General features: G+C 45.3%; 1 protein-coding gene across 2 annotated transcripts in view; it reads right to left on the minus strand.

Annotated features, from left to right (window-relative positions):
* The window catches only part of PLXDC2 (plexin domain containing 2), a 230,827-nt gene extending 216,935 nt beyond the window's left edge, over nucleotides 1-13,892 (minus strand). The window contains exon 1 of one of the 2 annotated variants that reach the window (XM_028751376.2): nucleotides 13,758-13,892. In XM_028751376.2, the coding sequence (XP_028607209.2) occupies nucleotides 13,758-13,872 (115 nt within the window). In that variant the 5' untranslated portion in view covers nucleotides 13,873-13,892. The remainder of the gene's footprint in view (nucleotides 1-13,757) is intronic. The other variant, XM_028751377.2, reaches the window with a different exon arrangement.
* Between the last annotated feature and the right edge of the window lie 4,419 nt (nucleotides 13,893-18,311).

Consider the following 18,311-nt stretch of genomic DNA (forward strand, 5'->3'; position numbering starts at 1 on the left):
TTTTCTAGAAAAATAAGTACTGGAACTCCCCAGGAACGCCTCACTTGTTCTGTCATAATGGCAATGGCACTCACCTGGGAAAAAAGCCCCTGAACTTAGAGCATCATTATACCACGTTACCAGTCATGGTTTCCCGCCAAAAGGCCTAGGAACTGTCATTTGTTCACAGTGCTGAAATATGTTAAGAGACCCCATATTCCCCGCATAAAGTGACAGTTTTCTGAGTGGTTTAACAATCAATCCTTCCCAGGGAACTCTGGGAAATGCAGCTTCGTGAGGGGAAATGTAGCTTCGTGAGGGGAATAACTGATCACCCTTAAAAACAGCAGCACCCACAATAATTTGAGGAATATTGACTGTTAAAGTGCCTTAAATGTACGGTGCAAATGTTGTCTTATTCATCTCTCAGCTTGTTCAGTCAATCCACAATCCCCTGAACACAGCCACTGTATGTCTGAGTCTGAGCTAGTAATATATTGCCCTGGTCAGGCTACATACTACAGTAAGTCGGATGCTGGGCTTCCAGTCCATAAATTTTTGAACCGCAAACAAACTATTAATCTATTATGTTTATGGCAGCTGCAATCTGGCAGCCTGCTCTCTTAATTTAGTTCCCTAATGGATCCCACATTAACTAAGTAGCAAACTTGAATAAGAAATGTGTCAGGGAGCCAGGCTTTGCCGCTTAGAAAGAGACAAGCTCTTCACTCCCATCATCTTGTGACAAACTTATGTGTATGAAACAGCAACATTTCAAAGGGAAAATAAAATAAAAACCAACAAGCGTTTTGAAAAGCTCTTCACAAGCAGTCATGTTGCCTTCAGCAGTATTAAAGGTGCTTTGTGATGCAGGGATGCTTTAACATCAATCTGACAAAGGGATATTATTAATGGCTTCCAAAAAAAAGCCCTTATGAAAACAGTTCTCTTCTAAGCAGGCCCATCCAGAGCTTGCCTGAGACCTGGAGTGGAAGTCTTGTTAAAATAAAGTTATAAACTCTTGGCAAGACAGTGTAAGTCCAGCAGGCTCCCGGCTTACCCTCCGAGGACTGGGACAAGTGTACCTGACTGCCCCCGTCCCAGGCCTGCTTCTAAGTTGTTTTTTGTCAGAAAATCTTTATTAATTTTTCACATAAACAAATAAACATGAATTACATAACATACAAAACAAAAAACACTACAAATGAATAAAAACAATAAAGTAAGAAAAGATAAAGAAACAAACATAAACAATTACTATATATTACATTTACATGTCAAATTAAAATATATAACTTCCAATAATTCTCATATTCTTTGCACAGATTCATATTTTTTTGTTTTGTGTATGTGTGTGTATATATATATATATAATCCAATATAATATTTTATGTATTTCTTGCTTACCAGTATCACTCTATTTCTGCAAGTATCTTATTGTTCGTACAGTACAATTTTAGATATTCTTTGAATATTTTCCATTCCCTATATACCTTCTGGTTTGACACTCCTCTAATTTTCCCAGTCAGAAAAAGGTCTGCTTCTAGGTTACTGCTGTCTTTCATTTAAAAGCATAAGAGCCAAAGGCCTATCTAGTTTAGCATCCTGTTCTCACAGTAGCCAATCAGACGCCTGGGAAATGCCTCAAGCAGACCTAGAGTGCAAACAGCAGTTTCCCCACTTGTGATGCCAAGCATCCTGCCGTGACAGTGGAGGTAGCCATAGCTAAGCAAGGGATGGGCAGCAATACATAAAGGTAAAGGGACCCCTGACCATTAGGTCCAGTCATGGACGACTCTGGGGTTGCGGCGCTCATCTCGCTTTATTGGACGAGGGAGCCGGCGTACAGCTTCCGAGTCATGTGGCCAGCAGGACTAAGCCGCTTCCGGTGAACCAGAGCAGTGCACAGAAACGCCGTTTACCTTCCCGCCAGAGCGGTACCCATTTATCTACTTGCACTTTGACGTGCTTTCGAACTGCTAGGTAGGCAGGAGCAGGGACCGAGCAACGGGAGCTCACCCCGTTGCAGGGATTCGAACCACCAACCTTCTGATTCGGCAAGCCCTAGGCTCTGTGGTTTGATCCACATCAATAGCGCTATCCTCAAAGAGGTTCCAGCCTAATAAGTATCAACAAATATTTGATTCAAGCATGAAACACACACACACTTATTTCAACTGCTAACACCTTGACCCTGTCAAGAAACAGGCCCAGTTTAATTTGAAACTCCTGCATGTTAACAGACGCCACAAATATCTGCCTAATCACCATTTCCCGACTGAAGTATGGCAGAATTGAATAGAGTTCTACATGTCAACTTGTCCACTCGAGATCTGCATGACTGATAGCCTCATAAATAAATTGTAAAGCTTCAACTGTAAATTTTACAAGAGAGTTACAAACAAACAAAATTTATTATTTTTTACAGGAGAGAATAAAATAAAGGTGGCAGCAGAATACTATCGATCTGAGAAATCGGTGAACTGAATCCTGTACTGCGCGGTGATGAATTATAAGTAAAGGATATATATAAGCAGTAATTAGCAAGTGTTTCCTGGCAATGGGCTACCTGGAAACAAAGGAACAGATGTCTGGGCAACTACATACCTATATAGGATTTCATTAGCATCCAAGCTGCCATACTGAATACCAAATGGAGGAAACCTATGTGTTCAGATTTAAGTTGCATATAAACTGAATGAGCAGCAGTACAAATAGAATGGCAAAGTTGTGTGAACATTCCTGTCAGATTATTGTCATCTAGGCTGCCCTCAAAAACAGTGATTGCTCAACCCAAACCAAAATATTCATTTTTCACTGATAATTGGCTCTCTAGGCATAAAATGATGTTCAGATTCCTAAGCACCAACACACTAGAAATGCTTTCAGGTTAAAAAATTGCTACTCGCAAACTTAAAAGATTGCTTTCAAAAAGTGGGATTACTGTAGCAGAAATGTGTTGGTGTTTCTCATGTGTATGTGTATTGAGCACACATAAAGATATAAAATATAAGCTCTGTATCAGCAGCAGCTTAAATTAAACCATAGCAACCATATTTCGTTTACAAAAAATAATGTATCACCTCAAAAGGCAACACAACAAAACTGAGGGGGTCTTACTATATACGAGAAAGGACTAACTGACATAGCATGGATCAGATCTGGGTTCTGGAGAATTTTTATTGGCCTCTAGCAGGTCTATTCAAATTTTAATGCAGGTAAAAAGATGTGTCCAGTTTTTTTCATAAGTAAAAGGAGAGAGAAATTAAAGTTGTTAGAAGCAGGCATTTCCACACTATAATGTTACACCTCTTTTGAATTGTGTATGCAAGACATACAAACAAAATATGTAGCACAGGCTGCATTCTGTTGATCACTCTGTTCTCCAGACAGAGCAGAGAACTCTAGGACCAGAGACACATCTTACCAAATAAACTCAGCTCATCACAAGTGTAACCATTCAGTATTCAGGGTTTCACAGCTGTAGAGCATATATATTCAGATACAGTAACTCCACATACACATAATGCTAAATCATTCTTTAGGACAAGCCTATACAAACCTTAAGGCTCATGAGCTTCCAGAAGCTTTTGCTTCCATTCTGACTAACCACAGCTAAGCATGTCTGGCCAAACTGTGATAAGTCTTAACTATGGTTTACTCTAGAACAAGGCAACTTCAAAAACTGGTTTATGAAGCTAGCTTGTTTTAGACTTAACACTAAACTAGTTAAGCAAAAACAGAAGTGGAAATTTTCAGTCTCTTCAAAGCTGCGCTGGAGAAGATGAGGAAATACATGAGCCCAGGGCTCACGCACAGCATCATCCTTGTAACACTAAACCATGGTTTTGTGTCATGTGTGAATGCAGCCACTGTGTCTCTGAGCTCTATAGCTGGGAAATCCTAAATACTGAATGGCAGCAGCTTTATTAAGGAGCACAGATATCCATGATGGGCTGAGTGTATTTGGCAAGATACACTTCTGCCCCAACCTCCAGTTCACTTGCCTGGAGTAGAATGACTCAGAAAATGCAGAAGCTGGCCACATCCCTGCTTCATATTATAAACTGCACATATTTTTACAGCATACACCTTCCCAAAATAAGGTCCAATCCCTACAGTTCTAATGTTAAAATAAAATTGTTTCATGTAAACATTGGATTCCTATGGTTTGGTACAATCCTATATTGTTTCCTGGGAATAAACCCAACTGAGACTTATTTTTGAGTAGGCACGTCTGGGATTGTGCCATTAAATCTTTTCTTTCTTTGACTTCTGTTCATCAGTTTCAAAACAGCAAACATCATCCTAAGCTCCAATGACATGAGTCTACACAGCCAAGCAAGGAATGCGTTCAGTGGAATTATTCAAGTCTGTCTAGCAGTTATCTCATGGCAGAATTATTCTGCTCACTGTCAAAACAGCCATTCTTGGAACCATTCTGATTTTAGTGCCTATAAATTATAGCACAATCCTAGCATACATTATTGAGACAAAACAATTGGCTACCTTCCTCTTTTTTTGGAACGAAACACACACAGTAGCTTATCTAGGGTGACAAGAGCAGTGTCCTAACAGCAGGCGCAAGGTCTGGAATACAAGAATGACTGCCACTGATTGAGGTAGTTAAAATCAATATAATTGCATGAATCTCACACATTCAAAGAGAAGTTTCACATTTATTTAGTTGTTGTTGTTGTTGTTGTTTTAAAAAAGATTAATGACATACAGGCAACCCCCATTTTAGATGTGACCAATATGTGAGCGATCTCTCTCTCTCTCTCTCTCTCTCTCTCTCTCTCACACACACACACACACACACACATTCTCGAACCTGTAAGTGACCCAGAAACTTTATAAAAGATGTCCCTAAAAGGGTGGAATAGGGGCAGGGTGAAGCAGAACAGAACAGAGCTGAGCAGAGCAGAGTGTTTCCATTTATGCAGGGGTTACGTTCCAAGTCACTGTGCGTTTAAGGGAATGTTTCTGTTTGAGGACCTTTTCTCATTTAATTTAGTATTTGTTTTGTGGCAGGGCAAAGGGGGAAAGAGAGACAGTGCACATATTTAATGCAAGATGAAGGGAAATGTTGTTGCTATTATTTCCTGGATGCTTGTTTGTGAGCTTGTCAGTGAATTTCTAAAATGAACTTTTTGGGGCTCTATGCCTACCTGGACTGACTCCATATCCTTCCCCAAACCTGGAAGATATCCTTCCTGAACTCATCAATAAGAGGCTGATTGTGATTCCCCTGGTATGGTGTGCTCTGCGCAGAAACAGAGGCTATTACTTCACATTTTCAAAACAGAGTGATGCTGATGTGCCCTGGATCAAATGAAATAATCATTTTTGTCTGTTGGTTGGAATACTTTGCTCCTATAATTTAGAGGGGGAAAGTGTTTTGGACAACGAAGTGAGAGAAAACTGCACAGGACTGGAAGCAAATATTTGTCACATTTTAAAAGTTTCCGTGTGGTGGGGTTTGTTTGTTTTTTTGACAGTGGACGCGAAGGTGTAATCAGCACTAGAATTCAAAAACAGGTGTCGTGTGGTATGGCTTAATTGCTAAACAAGAGGTACAGAGTCAATCTTGTCTGAAAGTCACGGTTAGGCCCTCTTACATGAGACCTTTTCCCCTGTCCATAGATGTATAGAAAATAATTGGCTTTCTTTGGTGAAGAAACAGTAGCGCTCTGCACATGCATAATGACACCCCTTCCTAAATAAGTTATGTACAGATCTTATTGTGATGAAAGCAGCGAGGAAAAAAGTTGCAGCCCTACCAAGTCAAAATGTTACCAGGCACCACGGACTGTGACTTTTCTTATTTAATTACAATTGTAAATCTGTAGCTCTAATATATAAAAACCTCAGTGTGGTGGTGGTGGGGTCACGATATATGGTTCACACCCTGGCACATGTGTGATTTGTTAAGGCACTGCACACACATGGAAGCTAGAGCATTCTTAAAAGCTCTCTTTCTGGAAAAACTTCAGCATTTTTCCTAAGTCCTCAGAACAACTGGGAGTCTTAATTGCTGGCTTCGCTTCCAAACAAACATTCACTTCATCCAGTTTAACTTGCTCAGTGTTTAGTCTCACTGGTGCAAAGCAGGTAAAGCGAAACCTTTTGGTGGCCCAACTTCTGCCTCTCAGTTCCGGCAGCTGCCATGGCAAAAGCATCCATGATAAACCTTAACATGGAAAATCTTATGAACTGGTTAGCTTGGGAAAGCAGGCTAATAATGTTCAAGTGCACAGAGGGGATCGCAAAGTGGCTTTGAGACTACTTATGCCTCCTGAAACTGCAGCAAAGGCAGCAGTTCTGCCCTCTAGTGGGTAAATGTTAGCAAGATGAATTTATTCACAGAGATTTCGCAATCAGATCCTGCTAACAGTTCACAGCTTGATCTACAAGGAAGATTCATTTTGTGTTACAAACACAACACAGAAAGGCTAATAACAGCTAAGGCTGAAGAACAATTTTTTTTGTCTCTCTGAAGAAGAAAAACTACAGAAAACCATGGCACAGTTATATAAGGAACAAACTACAGTATATGATATATACTAATGCATATAAAAATGCCCCGATAATTTGTTTTTTGGGGGGTTAAAAAGGTGGTTTGAGAGGAGTGGGATTTAAAGCAGAGAGCAGAGGTGAAAGAGGGTGCTTAACCATTGTCCCTCAATGTTAGCACATTTGCAAAGCTGAGCAGGGTTCGGTATGGTTTCAAATTGAAAGGGGGACCGTGTGTCGAGATTCCTGCATTGCAGGGGGTTGGACTAGATAATTCTTGGGGTCCCTTCCAACGCTACAATTCTCTGATTCTATTCAAAATCTCTAGCAGCAATGATCATGTAACACAAATCCATAGTTTCGTGCTACATGGACAAGCTACAGCAACCCCAGCCAAAGTGTTGGGCTCACACACTTCCCTTCCTGTTTCAAAGAATGATGACTTGTTTCACATGAACAAAGAATCCTGGATGACCAGGGGTTATGAAGCTGACTTCTTTAACTTACCGGAATTCATTGCAAGCCAAGACTTCTGGATCATACAACACTTAAAATTCGCATTCCTAATCTCCACCGGAGAAGCAGCACACCATCTTGACTCATTGCTTGGGTTCCTTGTGCGTTGCCCACACAGCGTTCAACCTCACTTTAGTGTTATGTGGAAATGCAGCCACGCACAAATTAAGGAAATGGCAGGGTCATGATGCTGCTCTGATGTCACAAAACCTTCACAGACTCTCTGACATTTCAGGCATACAATTTTGTGATATCAGAGCAACGTACCCCATGGTTTTGGGGAGCGTTAATCTCAACCAACCGAAGCCAGAGTCCTGGCCCTTTTCAGGATTTTACCAGAGTGCCTGACAGCATCCAGTCAGGTTGCATTCTATCATCATGACCCTACCCCCAATTTCTTTCATTTGTTCCTGGCACAATTACAAAGCTTCTGTTTTCCAAACCAAATTTGAATGCAGCAGGCTGTTGACGCCTTCTTCACAACTCTACAGCCACGTGAAAGCATCCCAAATAATATCCAAAATGGCATGGGGGAAGGGTCCAAAAACAGGATATAGATTTGAGAGATTAGTCTGTGCCCCCCCCCCCCGAGTTAGGTACACTCAAATCCATTCATTTTAATGGGCTTAAGCACTCCTAATGCTAGGCTGGATTGTGGCCAATGTATACATTTCAAACTAAAAGTAAATTAATGGGGAACTGAATATTGAACATATGAACGTGCCTTATGCCAAGTCAAGTCATTGGCCTGTCTGACCTAGTACTGCCTACTTCAGGAGTATGTTGGACTACAAGTCCCATCATCCCTGATGATGCTGGACATGCTGGCTAGGGTTGATGGGAGCCGGAGTCCAACAGCACCTGGAGGGCACGGTGTTGGCTACCCCTGCCAGAATTTCTCAAAAGCAACGTGGTACTCTCCAGTTGTTGTGGGACCAACTCCCATCAATCCCAAGCAACAGGGTCAAAGATCAGAATTGTAGTCCAGCAACATCTGAAATATATCACATTGGTTACAGCTGATCTAAAGCCACAGACAGATCTTTCTTCCTGGCTCTGCATCCTGTATCAGCAACTGAACCTTGGACCACTTGCATGTAAAGCATGTACCTTACCACTCTGGCTTTCCCCCATTCATTCCTTGAGAATGAATGCGTGGAGTAGTGGTTAAGAGCGGTAGTCTCGTAATCTGGTGAACCGGGTTCGCGTCTCCGCTCCTCCACATGCAGCTGCTGGGTGACCTTGGGCCAGTCACACTTCTTTGAAGTCTCTCAGCCCCACTCACCTCACAGAGTGTTTGTTGTGGGGGAGGAAGGGAAAGGAGAATGTTAGCCGCTTTGAGACTCCTGAAGGGGAGTGAAAGGCGGGATATCAAATCCAAACTCTTCTTCTCCTTGGTGAACATGCAGGTATAAATATGCATGCCACCCTTAAGATTACAATTTTTCTGGGTGGAAAAACCCATGTGCTTCTGTGGAAGGCAGAACCCACTATTTGTAAAGCCTTGCTCCTGGCACATCGCCCTGCTGTTCAGGTGTTATTGAATCACAATGTTACGTTGTGCAGTGATATGCTGCCTGGCACAACATTTAGAGTCTCAGAGCTACAGGGGTCTAGAGAGACAATCCTGCGCCGCTGGAGAAAATGCAAGATTTGACATTGATTTCTGTGGGAATAGGGGCTCCATCTTGATAGGCAATCAAGAAGCAGTCTAAACCTTTGCTGCTTAAATATTTTTTACTTAACCTATTAAGGCCCACAGTATGAAGAAATCAATAGCGCTTAAATGAATAAATATCAGTGGTATTAGTAAGTCAGTCTGTGCCGCTATGGTGGTAGATATTATTAAACTTATTACATTTACAATTATAAGAGCTAAATGACCATATCTGATGCAGAATAACTGTGTTCTCTTAAACTGATTGATTGGTTATTATCACTGATCAGCCATCATAGGAAAAGTTTTATTATCAAGTGCTGAAGCTGGGATGGGAAACCTGTGATTCTCCATATGTTGTTGGGACTCCAGTTCCCACCATCCCTGACCATTAGCCATGCTGGTTGGGGCTGGTGGGAGCTGGAGTCCAATAACATCTGTACCGTCATAGATGCCGCCACAGATGCCCCATTAAGTGCTAAAGCTCATCACTTAACGATCACCACCACTTCCGTTCATCATAGCACTTCTATCTTTTCTCCTTAGCCTCACCTAGTATAGTAAGCACTCAGTATATTGACTTGTCATTTAACAATTCCCAAGTTTACCTGTCAACCCCCTTCTCCCTCTCCCAGGCCTTCTATTGTATCTTTGGGGCGCCAGATCTGGCACAGGGCCACCAAGGTTTTTCAGGCTCATTAGTCTGCTTTTTACAGGTGTCAATTATTCCATAACATCTGCTCACCTAGCAAATGGGAGTTCATGCCTGGTTATATCTTATGTATCGTTAGTTCAAAGAGCTTAGTCTGATGTTAATTTGTTAAAAGGCCAGTAACAGGAAAGACTGTGATGAAGGAATCTGACACAGGGAGACACAAGTGTTGATTCCTTATAATTGATTTGGCTGCATTCTCTGTGGCCTTCCAGCCAAGGACTCTGATATTAAAGGCAGCTGCCATACTTGTCAGACTATGTCCATCTAGCCTAGTGATTACTCTGACTGGCAGCTGTTCTTCAAACTGCTCTCCAACAGAGAAAGGTTTTCTGATGTGAACTCAGTGTGGCGTTAGAGGGGAAAGAGATTACAGTGAAAGACACACAGACGATGCCACGGGTGGCAAGACACTGGTCAGAGGAAAGATGGCTTTAAATCCCAGGAAATGGATCTACCAGGTGGCCTTGCCCAGCTCACGAACCTCCAGCCTCCGTAACCTCCATACTGGAAATATCAATGGCAACCATCCTTAATAGGCATTCATGTGTTTTTAAATTTTCATTTATGAATCGCTTCCCATAAAGCATCAATAGTCAAACATAAATATGATTTCTAAGCCCATACAAATAAAGAGTGAGATGCAAATCTCCACTTCAAAGACTTCTTGGAAGAGGAAGGTCTTCAACAGCAGGGAGTAGCTATGGTTAGGTCCTGCCACACTAAAATTCCCATTCCAACATGATGTTTAACAGACTTCCTGGAGAGATGGCATCTGCAGGAGACCCTGCCCGATGCAATGACTCACTGAATATATAAGGGGTGAGATGATCTTTTAGGTATGTGGTCCTGAGCTGTACAAAGCTATGTACACCAGCACTAGCACCTTGAACATACCCAGGTAGCTAATTGGCAGCCAGTGCAAGTGTTTCAGAAGCAGCCAGCGCTACATGATGGCGGTATTCTGCCCCAGTGAGAACCCCAGCCGCTGCATTTTGCACAGGCATCAACTCCCAATCAACTTCAGGGGCATCCCCACATGGAGCACATGGCAGTAATCTGACCTGGAAGTTACCGGCACATGAAGAACAGGGGTCAGGCTGTCTCAGTCCAGACTGCAGATGAAATTCTAAATTGTCACCAGTGGCCAGGCATCTTATTCCATTGCTCAGATCCTCTCACTCATTTATTACTCTCTCTGTAAGTTCATGAGGCTCCCTGGCAATCCCCATTCAGATATTGCCCTGGCTGAGACCAGCTTAGCTTTAACAATGTGACAGCATTATCATGTGCCCACAGACCATCCTCTGGCCCCCTAGCAAACTGTCTTTGGGCAAATATTAGCTTGCAGAAGGCAAACACTCTGAAGGAGCAAAGAGGGATTCTTCTTTAAGACAATCTGATGGCAAGCAGATATTCAGAAGCACTTTAAAATTATGTAAGCCCTAATACGCTTTAATCACTGCTTTGTACTCACAATCAAGATTGAGTCCCCTCAGCCCCACTTATGGCTGCTGCGCTATGCAACTCTTAAACAGCGGTAATAATTGTGTACAATCGAGATATGGTGGTTATTTCAGATTAGCCTTAGGTAAATGGGTAGGATATGTGCACTCTCACAGTTTGGCCCGATTTTAAGGTTCAGTATGCACTCTGTGTAGGTTAGGATAAGCACAGTGTAACAATTCTGCATAATGATTCTTAAGGTAAAACAACCTGAGCACCTAGCTGTCGATGTTAACAGATGCCACATAAAAAGGCCACATAATTATAGCAGCAACAACATCCGCCATACCATCAGGAGCTCATTCACTTGGACACCCTCCAATATTCCACACAACATCACTCATCAACAGCGACAGCCTTCTGGTGTCTACACAGGATGAACAGAACAGCCTCTAAAGATAAATGGACCCAGATTTGAAATCCGAAGCAGCAATGTTGAGAAAACTCATCATTCTTCATCCACCAAAAAAATCCTTCCAGTTGGAGATGCCAGTGCAATATGGTGGGAAAAGACCTTATTGGAAAATTTGATTCTATTCTCATTCAGGTCTTGACCAAAACCCAGGCTTGCTATGAATAGTCACTATTCTGATATGCCACAGGCATTCTGGACTTTTTGGATTTCATGTCCTTTTGCTTCTGCGGTGCTTTTTCTCTCTGTATACTAGTGCATGTGTGCGCACACTCATAGGTGCAACCTGCCAAACACATCTAACAGTGAGTGCAACTCCACAAAAACTAATGCCACCATAAATTCTTAGCTTTCAATATGCCACAATGCCCTTTGCTGCTCCCCACCCCCGGTGACAGACTAATGCTACAAACCTACAAACACTTCAGAATAAGTCCCACTGAACTCAGTGAGATTTGCTGCTGAGTAAACATGCACTGGATTTGTGGAAAATACTGGGGGGGGGGCATTATCCCATAGAATGCACACCACCTCCCCTAACTGCGTGAACAAACCTTAATAGCACAAAGCCTTTGATCTAGCCCTCTCCCCCCCCCCCATTTCCCTACCAGCTTAACAGCAGGAAATGAAAGGACAGGAAACAATATTGCTATATCTGAGAAGAATGTGAAACCTGTGTCCACTCTTTAAGGAAAAGCAACACCATCACCATTACATATTCACACCAGCCAATAATTTTTTTGTTTGCACCCTTGTAAGAACAGGAAACAGTACGGAAGGAATAGATGCTAGCTGCTGCTTTGAGCGCAAACCATCTTCTCACATAAAGGGCAGAAAAGAACAGATTAGCACTTAAATAAAAGTGTGGGGCTTAATAGAGGGAGAAACAGAGGCTCTGGAATCCACTCTCCCCCACCATCCAATGCACAGATAAAAGAAGGCAAAGGAAGCCTACTGGGGCCTCTGTTTTTATCACACGTATGGAGATGGGAGAGTCCCAGTGAAATGGTAAAGCTGCTTTGTAGGTGCACAAATGTTAACACTTCACATTCTACATTCTTGATGCAAGGATATATATTTTTCTGGCAAGGTTTCCATGTGCCTGTAGTAGTTGTATGGCAAGGAGAAGATAGAATGAGGTGGGCAAAACTTCATCAACTGAACTTCTACTTTCATAAGTAGATTGGAGGCACACAGAATTCAGCAACCCCACGCAAAAGGAGAGATCGGATTGCCCATTCTGGATAGGCAGGCTGGTTTACAGGTGAAGATGCCAAGGCACTTGGTGCTGGACCAGGAAGCAAAGTTCTGCAGCCAGGACAGGTTACCTGCTCCCACGGAAACAGGTGGAATCCACTCAATCCACAAGGAAGAAGATTCTGTACTCCTCTTTGGAGTCTGTTGAGATTTTCCTCTACCTCACTGCAAAGTCTGCCAGCAGCTGACCCTGAGCTATGTACCTAAGAACTCCTCAACCAGACAGGAATTCAACAGGTGTCTATTTCTCACCACATTCCAGAACGGTGGCAGAAGTTGCACCAGCCCTGACATTTTTAGCGGGCATGGCAAACAGCCCTTTAATAAGAGTTTGGAGGAACCAGATTAATCTGACACATCATTAAAATCACAGAGAAGGTGCCCTGAAGATCTTACCATCCCACACCTCTCATCTAAGGGAAGGATTCTTGACACACAAACCCACGACGTCTGCCCTCCACATTACACCCTTGGGGGACAAAACTAAATTCCATCACTCAGGCAAGCATGTGCCAGGAGGAGGAGCAAGCAAGGTACGCTGTGCAAACAGTGGCAAGTGCAGTGAAATGATCCAACTGAATCAAAACACACCGTGCCAGCCTACATGGCTGGAAAGGGCTATGACAGAATCATAGAATCATCAAGTTGAAAGGGACCACAAGGGTCATCTAATCCAACGTGGGGCTCAAACCAACAACCCTGAGATTAAGAATCTGGTGATCTGCCAACTGATGATAATGGATGTCAATTAGTCAGACTCTCAGCCATGCCTGGAACATCATTCCAGAAGCCATGGGGGGGGGGGCGGATTTTGGCCCTACAGGTGGAAACTGGTTGCAGTCCCCCAAGCCAAGAAAAAGAAACTCTGCACATGCTTCAAAGCCTCCTCCTAGCATAAAACTAAATCTCAGGGCTCAGAGAAATGGGTCCTCTCCTCAGTAAGGCGGGATCCACTCACGCCAAAGATATTTAACCCTACTTTGTCCAGGCAAATCTAGATTTATCACTTCGCCTGGATGAGGAAGAGCCAGCCCCCCCCCCCAGTGTTGCAAAGCGCAAGGCGGTGGTCGCCCGTGCAAAACTTCAAGCGCGACGGTGAACTTTGCCACTTTGCTTAACTCTGCCCACCAGCGCGCGCGCGCGCGCAGACACACGCGCCCCCAGCCCGTCCAGGCCAGCCTCCTCTCCTCTCCCTTCCTTACCGTGACTCTGCTTCGACTTCAGGGCGCCGATGAGCTGCAGCCGGTCCGCCAAGCACTGCAAAAGTAGCAGCACTCCCGCCGCCGCCGCCACCTGGGCTCCCGCCAGCTTCGCCATAGCGCCTCGCGGGCTGCGCGCTCGCCGGTCCGCCTCCCGCTGGACTCTCGGTGCGCCGCTTCGGAACGAAAAAGGCAGCAGCAGCAGCAGCGCTTAGGAGGAAAGATTCGCGCGCCTCCCTCCCCCTTCCTTCCCTTTAAATCCGGGGTGGAGGAAAGTCACTTTTTATTCCGATCCGATTTCATTGAGCCGGGCAGGAGAGGCGCCGACGGATCCCAGTCCCGACTGTCGCCGCCGCCGCCGCCTTTTTGTTTTTCCAGCCTGCGAAGCCAAAAGGCGATCTTAGTCCAACGGCATAATAACGAGGAAAGAAGGGCGTAAAAAGGGCGTGAGTGCGTTTCCCCGCGGGCGGGAGTGTGAACAAGCGAAACCGAAATCAGAGCCGACCACTAAGTACCAAAGTCGCCCAAAAGCGCGGGGGGGGGAGAGGGGGGAGTGCTTTAGCGTGCGTGTGTGTGATCCCCACCGAGTAACTCTCCCTTTCTTTGCTAAGCCTGAGCCGATCTCCAAGGGAGGAGGGGCGGCCGGCTTCAGAGCCGACGGCGATCCTTTCCCCAAACAAAACAAAACAAGAGCCCTTTCCCTGGGAGTGTCCTCGCCACACACGCGTCCTCCTCGCAGACCCTGCCCCCTTCCTCGCAAACTCCTCCAAGCCGTGACTTCCCGCCGAGCGATCCAGAGGAGAAATCCAGGGGGCAGAGTCTTAAAAGGATTTCGGAGACAAAACGAGCCCTGCGCGAGGACGGGATGGAGCGGGGACGAGGGTGGCTCTCCGAGGAGCCCGAAGGAGGCCGGGTCCAGCCCCCCCCCCCCCCCCGCAATTGCCTTAAGGCGATTGCTTGAGATTAGGCTGGAGTCTTTTTCTTTTTTAAGAAAAAAGAGAGGAGGCTCGCCGGCTGTCCAATTAAAAACAAAGCCAACGGGTAAGGGCGGGCGAGGGGCTGGAGGGAAGCGCCTCCGAAGCCACGCCGAGGTGGTCTCTCGAGGGAGAGGGCGAAGCAACGCCCGGGCAGATGCTGGATGCGAAATAGTTTGGCTGCTTGGGAGGCGGGAGCGGCGCGCTGGCTCGCTCGCTTCCCTTTGGCCAGGCAGCCGGTGCCTCGCAATGGGGCAATGGGGCTCGCCTCGCTCAGCCGCAGCCGCCCCGCTCGCCCTCCTCCCCCCACCTTCCTCTGCCGGAAGCCAGCTGCCCCGGCCGATGCTCTTCCCCGGAGGAAGACGAGAGACCAGCAGGAGCCGGGAAAGGAGAGAGAGAGAGAGCTCGCCGCCGCCGCGCCTCCTGCTGCTGCCTGGCGCTCCTCCTCGCAGCCGGCAGCGCTGCCTGGGCGCCTCCGCGCGACTCTGCCTCGCTGGGTTGGGTCTCCCAGCAGAGACGGGTCACACGCGCCCCTCCCTCCCTCAGCCTGCGCGGAGGGAGAGCCAGAGAGAGGCATCGCTCCTGCGCGGCGGGAGAGGGAGCAGCCGGAGGGATCCCCCAAACGAGCGCATGGGACCGGAGGGGAAATCCTCTCCGAGGAGGATTGGGCGCAGCCGAGAGAAGCCTTTCGAGGAGCTGCCGTGTCCCCTGGAAACCCCCGTCCCAGCTCTGCCTGCCTGCCGTGGGGCTCGTATCGCCCTTTAAAGCGCGCGGGAAACTAGAAATGTGGGGACTTGGGGTTTTCCTCAGGCTGAATTCCGAGCCTTTTCACAATCTGGTGGCGGGAGAGAGGGGAATCAGCTGCGAGGGAGGAAATAAAAGGAGCTGCTCGCCTTTCCTATGGCCAGGCTACACAGCTGCTGTTTGCAGCCCAGTCTGAACGCCTCCTCGCCAACCCCGTCGATGGTTTCTTAGGCACCCCCCTCCCTCCAAACCTGCTTCGCCCTGGGACGTGCCTATAACTATAACTCGTGGTTCTGATGTCCCAACGCTCCCACGGGGCACATTTCATTCAGGCGGAGGAGGGGGTCGTTGGCTAACGGCCAACAGGCAGAAAGGACTGTCCAACAATGCGATTATCCACACACACGCATCTGATCCATGGATTAACATCAAAATCCTTGCATTAAAGCTCACTCCTAAGGAACCAGTGGGTCATTAGGCTTTCAGATGCACTTTGAACAAAGAGATGTTCAAAGGGAAAGCTGCTTTTAATAACGCTGCTTTTGCAGGTACTATTGGTCTGGGTCTCATCCAGCATCTTTTCAGTACACTCAGTTAGGATTCAGCAGTCCAGTTGTACACTCTTGGGTATTCAGCATTAGCTTAAGGCGTGCAATAATCACATGCCCACTTTTGCAGCATCTTCATAGCATCCCAAGTCGCTCTTCGAATGCTCTCTTTATCATACCGTCCAAGTGTTTACTTGTGTAACACGCCCTACCATATCTTGCAGAGAAGCACTTCAGAGAGGGCCAAATCGTCGTCATTAGACTTAGTTGATGATATCTTAATTGACCCTCATGGCTCACTCCTGAGGTTGAGCTGCAACATGGAAGCCATAGGAAATGTTTCAATGTGGTTATTCAACCAGTGGCGGACTTTGGGCTTCACAGGCACCCTGTGTGACGCTAACATTCAGGCCACCCTCCCCACCTCTCGCACTCCATTTGGGCAGTCCCTCCAGGGTACTACTCAGTGAATCCACACAGGTCACACTACCGTAAAACTGCCTGTATATTCAACCACACCACAGTAACTATAGACGAGAATGAAGAGACCCTCACCGGTTAACCATCTAATGTAATGATGACACCACGTGACTGACAGGACAGGTCCTGCCCACCTATCAAAGTTGACCCCTGTGGGTAGGAGGAGAGGTCTGATTCAGCAGTTTGTTCCCAGCAAGAAACTATAAGCAGAGAGTTCAGCTGCACATTCTGCAAGGATTTGTTCCATGCTGGCAAAACAGCACCCATAGGATCTGCTCATCGGCAGATGAGCAGAGGGTACAGTCTTGTTCTCTGCAGCACCCAGCAGGGTTGAAACCTGACACACACACCCATCAAGTGATGGGCTGGTCTTCAGAAGATTGACAGGTGGTCCAATGTGGACCCTCTGGTGGTGCAAGATTGGCCTGTGGGCCAGAGGTTCCCCGCTCCTGCACTAGACGTGGAATAGATGTATTGCACATCTGTATTCCTGCCTGTGTTGTCAGGGGGATCCAACAGTGAGCATCTCTTGCACGCAACAGCTGCTGCATGGCATCTCTGCTATACAGCGCTATACACGGCTCCCATGTGTTAGCTGTAATGTAAAAATCAGCCATCAGTTCACTGTTGCATACCAATACTATGGCATTCTATTCACTTGTATGCTTTTGAGAATATCATCCTTAGTAATTAACAAGACCATTCACCTTTCAAATTGTAATTATATAAATAGGGCTGCAGTGCTTCAAACGTAACAGCTAAATACAGTCATACATTAGCCCAGAAGGATAAGCAGCAAATCAGATTTTATCTAAGCAAGATGTTTAAAGTTGCATCAATCTTATAATTAATTGTTTTACCCTTTCATGCTTTGGCATTCTGGCGCACTGAAGCAGAACTCTTAGCCTCTGTTGTCCCTTGATCTCTCTGGTTATTCGCTGTGAAACACGATGGATTTTTGTTTACAGGTTTGGATTTTTATCCGAAAGGATTTAAATTGATTTAAATTGGCAGAGTGGGGAGAACAAACTAAAAAAAAAAAAAAAAGTAATATAACCACAGTACGCCTCTGATATGCCAGACGCAAATGTGCACACAGAGATGTGGCTCCATGAATTAAAACAATCAAGGCAGCTTGCAACAACAAGAAATACACAATATAAAACTGTAAGAGCCCTGGCATTCAATGCCCCCAAGTAAGAAACGTGTGCACAGATATGCATACTGACCATACCATCTGAGTTATCGGTGAGAAACGTGGGGACAGCATCTGTCTGAAGGGATCCTATATGAGAATAGATACATGCATGGGGGGCTCCCTCCAGGGTGATGGAAACTGAATTAGAGGTTCTGAACCCATGGAAGAAATCCTAAATGTTGAGGGAGTGGCGAGGCATTCTATTCAATTCACATTTAATGGTGAAGCTACCTAATATGTACTCTCCAAAACAATGCAAGAACCAAAGCGTAGTCATCCCATTGAAATTTGCACTTCTCCAACTTTTTTGCACTTCTCCAACTTTTGTGCAATGCAGTTCTCCAAGCAAGTAATGTGTAGAAAAATACATACACTGGGGTAAAGTGTGCATAAAAAATGCATTCTATTAGTGAAAATAATGTACCAAAATGCATTATATAACTGGGAAACTGCTTCACAAAAATGTGTATACTGAGCAAAATTGCATGCAAACATGTATACTGTATTAGGAGAAATTTGCACCAAAATGCTAATGAATTTTTATGAGGACTTTTAAAAAAATTAAATTTTTTGAACTGAATTTAAGGCCTCAGAGGATGGTCTCAGGGTCTGG

The sequence above is a fragment of the Podarcis muralis genome, chromosome 12 (assembly GCF_964188315.1).
Source record: "Podarcis muralis chromosome 12, rPodMur119.hap1.1, whole genome shotgun sequence".
In the NCBI taxonomy this organism is placed as follows: Eukaryota; Metazoa; Chordata; class Lepidosauria; order Squamata; family Lacertidae; genus Podarcis; species Podarcis muralis.